The 15,430-nt window shown below is 41.0% G+C and overlaps 1 protein-coding gene across 2 annotated transcripts; it reads right to left on the bottom strand.

Annotated features, from left to right (window-relative positions):
• Positions 1–4,348: 4,348 nt before the first annotated feature.
• On the bottom strand, positions 4,349–15,307 carry LOC306959642 (metal transporter CNNM4; the record flags this gene model as incomplete). 2 transcript variants are annotated; one of them, XM_079551806.1, is made up of 8 exons in its annotated part: positions 4,349–5,611; positions 5,764–5,939; positions 6,909–6,998; positions 8,420–8,516; positions 12,206–12,375; positions 12,675–12,809; positions 12,893–13,036; positions 13,810–15,307. In XM_079551806.1, 8 exons carry the CDS (start codon positions 15,290–15,292, stop codon positions 5,123–5,125), a joined length of 2,784 nt encoding a protein of 927 aa, XP_079407932.1. In that variant the 3' UTR covers positions 4,349–5,122. The 2 variants fall into 2 exon arrangements, with proteins under 2 accessions (XP_079407932.1, XP_079407933.1); XM_079551807.1 differs by lacking the exon at positions 6,909–6,998 and having other exon boundaries at positions 13,810–15,292.
• Positions 15,308–15,430: the final 123 nt, after the last annotated feature.

The raw sequence follows: 15,430 nt of genomic DNA, 5'->3' as shown, positions 1-15,430 counted from the left end.
ATGGTGGTGGTAGCATCATGCTCTGGGGGTGCTTTTCTTCATGAGGGACAGGGAAGAGGGTTTGAGTTGATGGGAAGATGGATGGGGCCAAATAAAGGGCAATCTTGAATGAAAACATGTTGGAGTCTGCAAAAGGCTTGAAATTGGAGCGGAGGTTCTCCTTCCAGTAACACAACGATCCTAAACATAAAGCCAGGGCAACAATGGAATGGTTGAAAACAAAAAATATCCATGTGTTTAGAAAGGCCAAGTCAAAATCCAGACCTAAATCCAACTGATCTGAAAACTGTGGTTCACAAGCGCTCTCCATCTAATCTAACTGAGCTTGGGCTGTTTTGCAAATAAGAATGGGCAAAAGTTCCAATCTCACGATGTGCAGGACTGGCAGAGACAAACCCCAAAAGACTTGCAACTGTAATTGCAGCAAAAGGCAGTTCCACAAAGTATTAACTCAGGGGATCGATACTTGTGCCAACCCCACTTTTCAGTTTTTATTTATTAAAAAAAGTTAATGTATAAATTTAATTTCACTTCATGATTGTGTGTCACTATAGTGTGTCTTTTGACAAACAAGATTCTCTGATCTGATGAATCCAAGACTGGGGCGACAGTTCATCTTCATGTTGGAATAAGGGTGTAAATATTTTCGGGATGCACTGTGTACACCGAACAAAAATTTAAAAGCAACTTTTGTTTTTGGGGTGAACTCAAAGACAAAAAACCTTTTCTATTTATACAATGGTAAATGGACCATAAATACATTAGACCCATTTCTCCCAAAATCTGTCTTAGTGAGCACTTCTTTGTCAAGAGAATGTAGCATAGAGAGATGCTGATTAGACCGTGTGGATATTGCAGAGGTTGGCCTTAGGCTGGCCACAATAAAAGTACTTGCTGAAATGTTCAGTATTGCTTTATTGGGGGGTTGGGGGAGGAGGATGGCCACCATTTGCCTCACGCTCCTCCTTTGCATAGAGTTGATCAGGTCATTGCATATACTGTTGCACACTGGCACTGAAGAGGAGTGGACCAACAGTCACAAGCCACAATCAACAACCTGATCAACTCTATGGGGAGGCGTATTTGTAGAGCACAATTCATACACAAGGTCATTCAAAGTGCTTCACAGATAAAGTACATAAAATGACAAGAAGGCAGATAAAATCAATGCATAAAAATTCAACATAACAAGTAATCAACTAATTAAAATTAAACGTTCGGTGTCAAATGCACGGGATTTGGCCATTGTCAGAGTTGAGGGCTGTCTCAGTCATGTCTGAGATGTACTTTGGTGCTAAGTGACTAATGTGGTCATATTTCCTGGTCAGGTCTCGAGCAGCAGTATTGTACTGTAGCTGTCTAACAGATTGTTTAGAGAGGCGAGTTACAGGCCGTTACAGTAGTAAAATGCATGGATTAGTCTCTCCAAGTCTAGTTTAGACACTGCACCTCTGATCTTGGCAATGTTTTTTTAGGTGATAAAAACCTGCTGATGAGGCTGTTTAAGTTCAGGTCTGAGTCCATGATTACTCCTAGTTTTACAACCTGATTCATTTTGATAATTTGTTAAGTGATAAAAATTCAATTGCTTGCTTAAAGGGACCATATGGGGTTTAAAAATGTTAAAACTAAGTATTTTCCTCTCCCTACATGTTCCCGCCATGTCCTAATGTGTAGAATGAGCCCAGACCTGTTCACCACAACTGCCTCAAAAAGCTGTTAATTCGGGTCCGAAGTAGCCTGGCCTTAGCCATCCGTAAACTCTGGTCAGTTAGTCTCCCTACATACGATACGAAAGTAATGGAAGCTCTTCAATCCATTCTGGCTCAGCTCTCAAATATCCAGAAATTAAAATTGAAGCCTTGGAATGCGCAAGGAGTTATGATGCCTCACTTCACTCACTCGGGCGCATTACATACGTCACGACCAAACACTAGCGAAAATCAGATCCAATCGTTTCACAGGAGTTCACCCCTCCCACCTGATAACGGAGCCCAATCGTGAAGGTCCGGAGGTCAAATACAAATTAATATAAATATATTTTTCAAATAAAGTTGCAAAGTGCAACTTTAAGTACTGAAAAAAGCCAAACAACTTTGGGGGTACTCATTGGCCACTGTATGAGTAGACTTGACTTTACTTTGAACTACTAAAGAAAAAAATAAACCTCAAGCAGTCTTGTAAAAGATACACAGTGGAAAAGTGAGCAGCATGGGAACAGTGCAGCAGAAAATATTTAACCTTCATTCGGGTCTAATCATCACACTGTGTTGAGCTAAAAACAACATGACAAGAGTTGCTGATAAGCTCTGCTCCCTCTCTTCAGTCCCATAATACAAAAGCTCTACACAATAAAAAACAGCTCAGCTCTTTGCATCAGTAGTGAAACCAAGAGGAATTTCAATATTTGCGGGCTGCAGGGGATGAGCCACGATAAGGGGAGCGTCAACAAAGAAAGCAGTGAGCCATCTGTAGGAAGTGTAGGAGTATGTAAAAGGGGGTACAGGATGACGGAGGACAGGGAGGCGCCGGAAAGAAGTCTGTGTGAAGGTCATATTAGCAATACTAACCTTTGGTTATCATGAGAAAAGTTCACAGAAAACATATTCAGAGATGCACTGTGTGCAATATTTATTGCTACGAAATGCCTTAGTAAAACAACATAACCTTCTGATCTGTCATGTCTGCTGTGGGCAGCATTAACAACAATTCAAACGCCTATCGTTTTCAACAGAAAATCTCATCGAGTATATAACACAAACATTGACAACTGTGTTATATATGGAAGCCCATTCCAAAGAACCACACATCAGGTGGAGGCCAAGAACAAAAACAAAATCAATGTCAACAGTAAGCATATTATTTTCACAGTGGTGTTTTCAAAGCCAACCAGTGGCTTAAGTGGAAACCAGATCGCTACATGAGGTCTAATGACAGGCAAGTCAAATATCATTTCCAGTTTAAAGATAATATTGCCTTGAGAAATAATAACTTTTTAAATATTCAAACATAATTAAAGCAGCAAAGTTAATGTATGACTCCAATGCTCCCATACAGTGTTATGCCGCAAGTGGTGGGTTTACCCAGAATTGTGCTCGAAATGAGGGAGGTATTTGGTGTCTAGCTTTGATCTGCACTTAATGACAATTCGTTTTATTTTCAGACTTAAACTATGGGCAATGAAGACTGCTTACTTACATAACACTTGTTTTTACTCTTGGAATAAATATAATTTATTATTGCATAAAATAAACTCTTTTACAATGATCAACAAAATAAAAGAGAAAAAAAAGACAGATTGGTCACACATATTAGCAGCAGAACTTTTTACTTGCCAATAAAGAAAGAGAAGCTACAATGCCATGTCTTTTTCTTATTGTCCACACAAGAGTGCGTATCATCCTCAATATGGGGATGAGACAAACACTGACAAGTGCCCTAAATACCAAGGAATGACTGGACGGCAGAGAAAATAACACTTCCATGCCATAGTGGGAAAAGACATGAATGCTGGAATGTTGGGTTTCCTTTTGTGCAGTGTGTATCGTAATGTCCATCTGATGTAAAAGAGCTAATCCTTTACCCAACTATTGCCTGAGGCTTAATAAATAATCTATGCTTAGCTATCCCTGTTGTGTTTCAGCTTAATGTTCAAAGGTGAAGGTATACAGCACAGCCAGTGGTCCAGTGGTTAGGACGGCTGCCAAGTACATGGAAAACTGTTCAAATCTAAGCGTTGTGGATTCAAGTCTCAGCTACGACAATGTGCTGAATGTCTCTCCTTACTTTCTACCCCCTTTCACCCTGAACTGTCCCGTCTCATTAAGCCTACAGGCCAAAAAGCCGTCATAAAGTGAGGGTTGGTTTTGTGGCTACAACAATCACAACAAAATGAAATATTCTCACAGTTCAAACAGTTAACCAAAAAGCCAAACAATATAAATAAAATTTAAATGACCACTTTCAAGTATACACTTTTTAAAATGCCCATATATTTTAAAGCCGACACATCACCTCCATTATTTATTTACTGAATCCAAATGGGTTTTTCTTCAGTCATCACCATTTGTGCCTTGGATTCACAGTGATATAAAATTGAAGCTCACGTTTTTTGACAGTGTCAAAAAGCTTTGTACCAAACTCAGTTCACAGTGAGAAATTATTCTTTATACAAATGCTTAAAGCATTTCACCATCTTACCTCTTAAAGATAAATAAATTTAAAGCATATGCCAAAAATAGTTAAATAAAACAATAAATAATTCAAATAAATAAAAGGTTTTAGAAATTAAATATTTTAAACATAAAACTTTTAAAATGACTTTTTTTTTCATTTCTTTTTAAACAGAAAAAAATCAAAGGAAGACTATACTGAATGTTGTGCAAATAAAGACAGTGTTAAAATACATGTACAATATTGGGCATTAACAAACTATTTAGTGCAGTGCTGATATGAGTGAAACAAACTAAATGCAGGAAAAAAGCCTTTCGGCTGAGAAAGCACGATGTTGGGTTCATTTGCTGGTAATTGAAAAGATTTAAAACCTTCAAACCTTCCTGGCTTCAACTGAAAGGCCAAACCCAAAATGACCTTGAAAACATGAAGTCCTAACAGTAAACAATGAGGCTGGACACCCTTAGTGCAAGTCTGAACATGCTAAAAGATTTGTTTATGTATGATGTGTCTAATTAAAGATTCAGTTTATTGAAATTACAAAAGTGAGGTTTTTGAACCCCAAATTTAATTTGTAGTTTGCTCAGAATAACGAGCAAAATATTAATAAATATAATGCAACAATTAAAATGGATAACATCTTAAAAGATAACACCCTCCCTGTTTTATCAAAATTAGCCCAAGTAATAAAACATGACTTGTAATTTAGTAACTGGATCTTTAAATAAACACATTTAATATTTAATATGATGACTATATACTTAAGCAATGCCTTTCTACGCTACTGAAGTTTATTTTTTTATTATTATTATTAAGAGAGGGCCATGCAGGACAGAATTCGAAGGGATCTTGATGGGTTCATTGTCATCTCCGTATAGATGACAGGAGTTCAAAGAGTAGAAGAGGAAGTGTGATGTAAGTTGAGGGGTGCACAGGTAGTAGTTGTCACTTAGATAGTGCTTTCTGTGCGACCTTGGCTGATCGTGTGGCTCGGCCTGTGCGGGCCCACACAGTTCTGCTGTTCGCTCAGCAGAGTGGCGGTCTCTTCTGGCCCGTTCTCAGGGACAGGAGCATTTGTAACTGGCGGGGGCTTGGAGGAATGGGGTGATGTCAAAGCTGTATGGGTTTTAGGGGAACACGTGTGGGACAGTGGAGCGTGGTTAGGGGCTGGGGGCACAAGCTGCGGCAGACACTGGCTCGGCCTGCGGCTAGAGCCTGTAGTGTTTGGGACAATGCGACCACTTGGGGGTGTGGGCTTTGTGCCAGAGGGGGGTCTCCTCAAAGGAGGTGTGGCCAGGGGCAGTGGAGAACGGTTCCCTGGGGGTGTCACAGGGGGCAGCGAAGAAATATCCAGACGAGTTTGACTGCCATTGGGAGACTGAGGTGTGCTGTCCAGTCTGGATGCCAGGAGGCCATTCTGATATTGAGCACGAGTGATCTGAAGTTGACAAAACAATACCTAAGTAAGAATGGGTGCCATTTCACAATGCTGTAGCAACTGTGGAATACAGTGTTTGACCACTTTCTTCTGTACATCTGGTTTACACATTTAGTTTAAACACTGCATATGTTATTTGTGAACGCCATTACCTTGACAAACTGTAAATCGGTGAGGGCCCGAACAGAAAAGTCTGGGATGTACTGGAAGGGTGTGCCTGGGAGCTGGCTGTTGCTGCCGCTCACAGAGCCACTTTCAGGAGCACGCTCAGTGCAGCTCAGAGAAGCAGAGCGGTTCAGGTTTCCTCCATGAGACGGGGAGCGGAATTCTAAGACATACAGAGGATGGGGTAAATAACATACAACTCATGCAAAAAAGAGACTCCACATACTCAGTGTACTGTAAAACACAAGAGAATCACATAAAGAGAGATGATGAAAGCACATCTATGGAGGTGGTAGTGATCACACTGCAACACAACAATTACATAGCACATGTATAAATGTTAATATACTACAATTAGTGATTGTGGTCAAATTATTTAGTGTTAACACGGAAAACACATGCAATTGTCTACAAGAATACTAGTTGATGAAATAGAGCGTTTTTAACAAAGCTAATGAAAACATGGAATATGACCAAGAAGCAGAAACAGTGTTTTTTTTCTGCCTGTTATGGTATTGTTAAAAGCACTATAAATGTCCTAGTATTGATCATAGAACATAAGTTCGATGCCAGTTTAAGTGCAGATAGTGGAAAAGGGTCAAAATAGTGATGTTCAACCAAAAATCTACTATCAGATTTTAGAGCAATCTGACCATGGATCAGTGGTTAAAGTTGATGAGGCTTTGGGTAAAAGGGCAGAAATGAGACGCCTCCATTACCCATCCAGCAAGTTTTCCTAATGTTTATGAGAAATGTGTCATACTCTGTTTACCATCATTACCACCAGCAACAGCTATGCAACTGTGCCACCTGCAGACTGCATAGGGAATAAAGGCAAAGGCCCCTTTCAGATAAATCATTTAAAAAAAGTTAAAAACATTCATCATTGGAAAATAAAAAATAAAAATGAATCCATTCAGCAATAAAAAGGTTTTAAGAGGACGTGTAGTCTGAAACATCCTGACACTTCACTTCTTTTAGTGGATTTTCCTTTTTGTAAACTAATACTTTGGTCACTTGTGGCTCTTTACTTGCTGGAGAAGGGCTCTGAAGGCGGTAAAGGGAGAAATGGTGAGGATAATATAAAAATTTGCAGCCCTCTCCCTCCGTTTGGGTCCATGCAGAAGTTTACCTGGGAATCGTGAAAACACAGAAAACCTCTTAAGAGAGAGGCGTCGAGGAGGAGGGGATGCCACAGACGGGGAAGGAGGAGGGGTAACAGCTGAGAAAGAGGGTAAGGGGCAGAGAGAGACAATTGTTTATTTGGGATTTATGGTTAATTTAAGGTTGACATCTCAGTTCGTAAATATACACACACAGGTGTTGTTTTCATACTGATTACACCTGTTCATTACATGATTACTGCCACTAAGGCTCCAGTGACCAAACTATGAAAAACAACAAAATCTCAAAAGATGCTCAAGTGCGACCAATTAAATGGTTTGGTCATGCAGCAATGCAGTATATTATTATTATTATTATTATTATAATCATCTCAGCATTTGAGCTGGTTCCTTCACCAGGGGCCAGCCAGGTCCCTCAGGTTTGGCTCAGGTCTTCAGCCAAGGACTTTTTGAAGTATGCAGGCAGTCCCTAACAGCACCGTGTTTTGTGTTTCTTTGGCACAGATTCTTCAAGGGAGTTTATCCAGTTGCTCTTGGAGCCTTTCTTGACTGTACTTAAAACTCCGAATACTATTGGCATAATTCGAGTTTTGGTGTTCCACATTTGCTTGATTTCAATCTCCAGATCTAGATACTTGCTGATTTTTTCCCCTTCTTTTTTGAAGATGTTCTTGTCATCTGGGATAGCCACATCAATCAAATAGTACATTTTGTTATGGAGCACAATGTGTGGCCGATTTGCCGCGATAGTATGGTCTGTAGGGATGCTCGAGTGCCACATCAGCACACAGCACAATTATTATTATTATCATTAATAACAATAAATCTCTAGTAAAATGTTGCCACAGCATTTGCTGCAACTTTAAACAACTGCATAATAATGAAGCCATGTGTTTTGTTTGAGTTGATTGCACAATGACAGGGTTTGAATGCACAAAAATAGCATTTACAATGACTAATGTTGGCACATGTGGCAGTGGACATGCACACAATAAGCAGCAAAATGTGTTCACACATTGAAGAGAAAACACAAACTGGACAATACTTGAATATAATGGTAGTTTAAAACAATGAAAACATAATCCCATGTTAAACCATTTTCAGCAGCATGGCAAAGTCTTGGCACGATGCACTGAAGTGGTGTCAAGGCACAAGCCAGCAGCAGGTTTTGTGTCCTAACAAAAAATCTGTTGCATCAAAACCCAGCTAAAGTGCAAAAGCATTAAAAAACCTTCTCGATCAATGTTTTCTTAAACATTCATGTTATGTAAGTTACAACTGTGCAACATTAATAGCTAGTATAAAGTTGTAGAAACCAGTGGATCATCCTATTTGCAAGAATTACTGGAAAGTTGTTAAAACTCTGAAGTGGAATGCAGATTTGTAATACTAATAAATCATGAGTTGTGTACCTGAGAACAAAATAAATGCATTCCCCTCTTTCTCATCCTATTCATAACATTAATGCTGGATTGTGGCAGTCGTCATATGTCTGGTGTTAATGAAACACGCATCTCACCTATCGCCGACGTGCTCAGAGCCATAACTCCATAGTAAGAGAAAGGCCCGGTTTCAAACTTCATGCTCTCATTTCCAGCTTCTACTTCAACACGACCCTGAAATAGAAAAGGAAATATAAACATAGTGTATATTATATTTGTGTTTAAATGACTTCAAATGCTGCCGCAAGACTCATGAGTCGACCTCTATGGCAAGTAACAGAAACATCTTATAAATATTACATACTGCGCGTGTCCCTTTACCTCCACCAGATCATTCTTACATCTAGAACTTCAGAAAAGCACATAGACTGTGTCATGAGAGAGTCTTAGCCTGTATCCCCTAAAACAAACTCACACAAGCATATATGTTTTAGTGCAACAGGAGCTGCTCTGCTCGAGTTGCAAAGAGTATCTGCAGTCACTTAATCCACACCTCAGGTGTCAGTAAGGTGGCCTGTGTAGAAAACAAACATTTTGCAATGAGGTAGTTGACCACATTCACATCAGTTCAAAGACATAGACAGCCAACAGTCTAGTGGAGGTGGTAAACCTGGTAGCTCTCAATTTAAAAAACTGAAAAAACTGAAACTGAAGACCCATAAAGTGAATTTATTGAAGTGATGAGCTGCTACAGGAGTACTCGGCAACATCTGAGCCAGAATGAAGGCATTTTCTAAAGAAGGACCCTCCAGATTCTCCTATCATTTTAATTAGACTTTTACTGTACTGTAAGTTGTATTTGTAAATATAAATAAAAGATTGATTCATTTATGAACATACTATAAATAGAAAGATGCTTTGTTGTTTGTGGCTCTTGAAGACTTAATGGTTTCAAAAGGGCCGAAGTGGCTCTATTGATTCTTATACAGGGACAGTGTACAATCTAACACTGACCACAAATGTATCAGGTTATAGCAAAGATGCTAATTTCCACCTGTAGTCCCTCTGATGATGATTAGGGTCATGTCCGATTTCTGATCCTAAAACCCACAAACTTAGCCATCCAGCTGACAGTGTGACAAGTTAGGGACAAAATCATGATTCATGTGCTGCTTTAAATCTCTCTGTGCTCTTCTAAACATCGGAGGTTCGGGTTAGCCCTGCATACAGTAGACGTTCAACAGATCTTAGTGTCTGCTCTCATCTGCTTTGCTCCTTTTCCATCCTCCTTAACCCTTCAATCCCATTTGCCCTCTTATAAGAGGATCTGTCCACGAAAGTGTTTGTGTGAGTGGGTCACCCATACGATAAGGAGGAAGTAGATGTATACTGTGTTGTTTATTATAGGAAGTCTTTGTATGGTCTTTTTTTCTTTGCATAATTTTAGTAAATCATTTGCACTTTTAAAAGTGCAAATTTTAAAAGTCAACATGTTTAGCGTGTGTTAACTCTCGACAGACTATCGCAGTGACTGTGAAAAACCTTTGTGAGAGACCAGTTTAAACAGATTGACCTGCAGTATTCAGCCACCACAGTTTGATTGCTAAAAACATTGTCCTTGTTGTGGTTGAGATGTACTGAATATTGTTAATGGTTTTCTATTGCTCTCTGATTCATTATGTGAATTTTTCCTCTTTGCGCTTTCATGTGAAAATGTGAAAAAGCTACACGCTCCAAGAGGTTGTATCGGGTTGCTCGACCGCCTCCATCTCTGAGAGTGGAACGGGGCTGTTGATGGAAACAAAGAAGTGAAGAGAATGCATTTCACAAATTGTCCTCATTGTGGCCATGGAGTAAAGAAGTTGATGATCTCCTCACAAACAGCCAAGTGATGAGTCTGCAGTTTTTGAATTTGCAATGGTGCATCACACCCCTGCTGCCAGCCGCAAACATGTCACCATAGCCTTCTCAGGGGTAGGAAACAGTGAAGGGCTCTTTTAATACTGTGAGTACTTGTCAGTGTGGCGCTACCCCATGTAGTCTATGGACTAGACTGTTGTGGAGACTAAGACCACTCCATGGTTTGATTTAGTGCACTAAATAGACTTACAGTATATGGTAAACTCCACTACAGTCAGCCGGCCTGTGTTTTCACTTGTGCAGTCTCTGCGTAGAGGATCTACTGGATGTCTGATTACCTCTTGCTTTAATTTTGACAGTTTTTATAGCAGATGTATTTGTGAGTGGGAGGTATTACGTGATTACACCAAGTGACCACCCGCATCATTAAGATCACCTCTTCTAACTTTAATCTTTGTATGCCCTGATTGTTCCTTTGATTTGTATACAATTTATTTTATTTATAAGTATTTACAGAGCAGCTGCTTCGAACATCTTTTTCAAACAGGTGCGTGTTGGAGGGCCTGGTAGCCGAAATGTTGAACTTCTAAACACATAGCTTTTTGTGTGCAGGGAGGTGTTTGTTGTCCATGCCATTTTATCTTTTATGATGTTGTTGTAGCAATGACCAGAATTCTGCATCTTGCAAAGTGCAATCTCTGAGCGTTGATCTGAATTAGCTCAAATTTAGTGAAAATGTTATAGAGAAGTGCAGAATCAAAAGCTATGCAATATTTTTTGCAAAACGTTCATGTTTTTTGAGCGGCGCAGACAGATTTTTATATTTTGACATACTGAAATATGCTTCAGTTTGCACATACAGTTAGACAAACTTTACAAGGTCAACTAAAGCTGGGTGCGGAGCATTGTGCCCTACAGTAAGAAGAATTCTTTGCAATGGCCCGAATTTTGAATTCCAGAAACTAAACAAAGACAGTGGCAATAATATCAATTTCAGATTAAAGGAGACAATGGGTGCGATAGCGGCCATTGCTCTGGGCGTCATCTTACAATATTGAATGAGTGTGTGTTTGTGAACGAATGTCGGACCACGGATGGAAATTAGCCCATGGTGTGTTTACAGGCACCGCCACCAACCAAATAAAAATTATATTAATAATAAATGGTGTACAAAATGTTTATGACGCTCACTATTTTTTTAATCAATTTAGTGAAAATGATTGACAAACAGCAATTTACAAAACATGTGTGTTTTGTAAATTGCTGTTTGTCAATCATTTTCTCATAGGCGCTTTGAGATGCCTTGTGTACGAAATACATGGTATAAATAAACATACCTTGCCTTCTCTCTTTACTGAAACTAAATGTATTTTTTCTATAGAAGTATTTTGATTTGTTTCGTGGCAAAGGTTTGAGTCTACCTTCAAACTAACTCATCTTTAACAATCGAGGATAAGTACACGTTCTTTTGATTTGAAATAGAACCTTCAACACTCCTTAGAGGCAAGTCTGCGTTGTTTTTCATTGACTTGCCACTCAGTTGCTCTTTAGTTACGCTGCCTTGCTGTTGCTATGCCATGACACTACACACATCTAGACCCGCCCAGCACGGTGGTACAGCGGTTAGAGCTCGTGCCTCTCAGAAAGAAGGGTGAATGCATGTTCTCCCCACTTTTCACATTTGAACAATGGTCAGGAGCACTGAACACCTCGTACTTTCCCTCCGTCAAGCTCTTTACTAGTTTAAATACTTGTTAGAGTTTGATATTGTCTTTTCTTGCCCACTTTGGCTCACAAAAGAAACATGCTTAATAATCCTGCCTAACAGAGACTGTGGACCTCCTTTGGCCACATCTTCCACCAACAGTAGCTCATCACCTAAGATCCAACCTACAATCCAACAGGGTTTCCATTTCATACCATTTAGAGTAGGTAAATGTGAAGAATACATAAATAAAGGGTCACAAAAACGTGCTTAATAATAACGAAATTAAGACAATGACATTCTTCAATAATAACTAAGTGATCATGTAAATGACGGAGAGTATTTTGTGATTGCACACCTGCAGAATGAGTATGAAGTAGTCCACCGGTTTGCCCTTCTGGTAGAGGTAGTGTTGTGACGAGCGCTTGTCACTCTCATTGAACTTGAGCTCCTCAATGACATCTGGGTGCCTTAGTATCCGCAGAAGAACCTTCTCTGTGATCTGAAAAGGGCCGAACAGACTAACCTCTGCAACACAAAATGCAAAGGCACTTTTATCAAATCACATTCATAAAGCCAATCGTAAAACATGCTCTTTTTCGTGTTAGGGGACACACATTTGCGCTACGCTGATCAATATTCGGCACTCACCCGAAACATTTTCTAACTTTACACCCAAGAAGGTAGTTTTATTCATTTATTCGCCTTTTACTGTTGTGTGCAGCGCTTCTAAGTAACTGTGCCGGTAAGTGAAGGTATTAAGCTAATGATAGGGATAATGTGTACGTCATTAAAGGTGGTTTGAGTGTGCGACATCAGTTGCTCACCTGTGGCCAGGAAGCGATGAGCAGCCAACATCAGCTGAGGAGTGATTTTGACTTTGCAATCACCTTCTTGTTTAAACGCCGAAAAATCACGCTTGTTTTTATTGGGGTCAACTTTTTTCCTGTTCCTGTTGTCAGCTGCGAGTAAAATCAGGGACAAGGCCATTAAAAATGCACACATAAATAATGCAATGGTATCTGCAAAGAGTCTGCTGACTCACTGTAAAGATCGGACTCGTCTAGGATCTCGGATTTGATGATCTCTTCAATGACGTCCTCTAAGGTGACCAATCCCAGCACTTCATAGAAAGGATCACCCTCCCCTTCGTTGTTGACCTTCTGGACAATGGCCAGGTGGGATTTACCTAGAGACGACAAGAGACTGCCTTGACACAACCACACTTCAACTTACTGTGCACAAATCAACTGTCCAGAGTGAAATTGGCAAATACATGATTGTTACTTTATAAGTATTCGGTCTGTTTTTCCCCTATCTTGACACTACAGCAGTTGCATTATTCAGCATTCAATTTGTCTGTGGATTTAACTGCAGGACGACACACTGATGTCTTAATATAGCTCAGACAGGACTAAGAGCTTTGGAGAGAAAGATAAAGTCAGAGGATAGAGAGACAGAGAGACAGAGGGAAAGGCAAAAAGCAGGAGATTAAGCCCGGCATCGAATAGTACTTTAAAAAGGGTTTTCAGGGTTTACCAATTATCAATTTCAGCTAAATCTGAAGCAGATAGAACTACCATAGACAGACTATGTTACCCACACCGAGGTTTGAGGTCACATTCATGGTTCTTTCTGTTGCATATTTTCAGAATCAGAACCAGAATGTGACATCCTTGATGATGAGTGGAAAATAGGTACATTTATAACTATTGCCCAAAGACCAAATCAACAGCAAAAGCATCCTTTGGAGTAACAGTGTGTTGACACGAACTATGCTTGACCTGGTCCGTGGTGTGAGCTAATCGTGGCTTGGACATTCCACTCGTCAATAAGACGGGTCATTAGTGATAGAAACATCAGGCACACAGGCAAAAGAGCAGCAGCTAAGCCCTCTGCAGACCCATCACTGTGATGTAAATGAGGTGCTTTAAACCTACATATGAAAGATGGCACACGCACCTTTTTTAAACTCCTCCAACATGGCATCCAGCTTGGTGTCATGAAACACAAAATGCACTGGGTGGTTGTAGAACTTTGTGATGGTCTTCAGTGTTGTGCAGTCATCTGGATCAACAAAAGCCAGGTCTTTCACATACAGAATGTCCACAATGTTAGTCCTCTCATCATCATAGACAGGTATACGAGTATATCCACTCTCCATGATCTCTGACATTGTGTTAAAATCCAGCACAGCATCTGACTGGATCATAAAGCAGTTGCCGAGGGGAGTCATCACATCCTCTACAGTTTTAGTCCTCAGCTCCAAAGCTCCTTGGATCATGTTGAGTTCTTCTTTGACCAGGTCATTGTAGGGCTCAGTCACTTTCAGCATCCCCACCAGCTTCTCTCTGTTGTACACAGTACCAATCTCCTGTCCTAATAGGACATCCAGCAGCTTGCTCACAGGATAAGACACTGGTAAGGTCAGAAGCATGAAAAATTTGGTCACCACAATGGTGTTTGCCCCCACTGCCAATCCATGGCGAGAACATAAGGCCTGTGGAACAATTTCCCCAAAAATGACAATGCCAATCGTGGAAGCAACCACAGCACCTAAACCTGACCCAATGAGGTCATCCAGTAGAATGGTGAGGGTGGTATTGACTAAGACATTTCCTAACAGTAAGGAGCAGAGAAGATAGTTTCCTTTACTGCGAATGGGTTCAATTTTTCTGGCATATTTCTTCTCTTTTTCTGTACCACAACTTTGGACAATGCGGAGCTCCATAGGGTCCAGGGCCATCAACCCCAGGTTCAAGCCACTGAACATCCCTGAGAGGACCAAAAGACAGCAGATGAGGATGACCTGCAGCCACATGGGGAGCAGGGAGCCCTTCTCCTCCACAACGACCAACTGGGAATCACTGCCTCCCAGCATCTCCCACGTGCTTCCATCACTGCTCAGGGTGCACAGTGCATAGGACTTATGCGGCTCGCTCTTCCGAAGGGGCTTGATGTAAACACTAAGGAGTCCTGACGTTCCTCTGCGGCTCACGTTCATAAAGGTCCCAACGGTTATGTCTTTTGTAAAATCTGTGCAAGTCCTGTCCGGCACGTCCATCATGCCGCTGCCACTCCTGACTGCCACCTCTTCCTCCTCTTCATCCCCCTCTTTTCTGTCCGCCAGCTCAGTGAAGCGAATTTGTTTCCAGGCTCCTGAATGAAGCTGCACCCCGTAAAACCGAAGCAGGACCGAGTTCTCCTCAGTCACCTGGATGACACCGTCGTCATTGGTGGGGACAGGCTTGTCGCTCCTTTCTAGACGCATGCCTAACACCTGTCCCCCGCCGTTGCCTCCCCCACTGCTGCTGACAGCTGTTCCTGTCCGGCCACCGACCACACTCCACAGAAAAATAATAACCGTAAGAACATAACCCTGCTGTCCGCTCCATTCTGTCGCCATGTTTGTTTCACTGCCTGGCGACCTGCGAGTTGACGTCATTTACTCATGTCCAACGGCCCCGCCCCGAGCCGCATCACACGCACACCCCCTTACCGCCGCAGCTATCACCATGGTGATTACCGACTACCGGACAGCCACAGGCCACAGTGTTGTTTACCCATTTTGCTCTTCAGTTCA

This window comes from Gobius niger (genome assembly GCF_951799975.1).
Source record: "Gobius niger genome assembly, chromosome: 2".
Lineage (NCBI taxonomy): Eukaryota > Metazoa > Chordata > Actinopteri > Gobiiformes > Gobiidae > Gobius > Gobius niger.
This window is presented reverse-complemented; position numbering and strand designations above follow the sequence as displayed.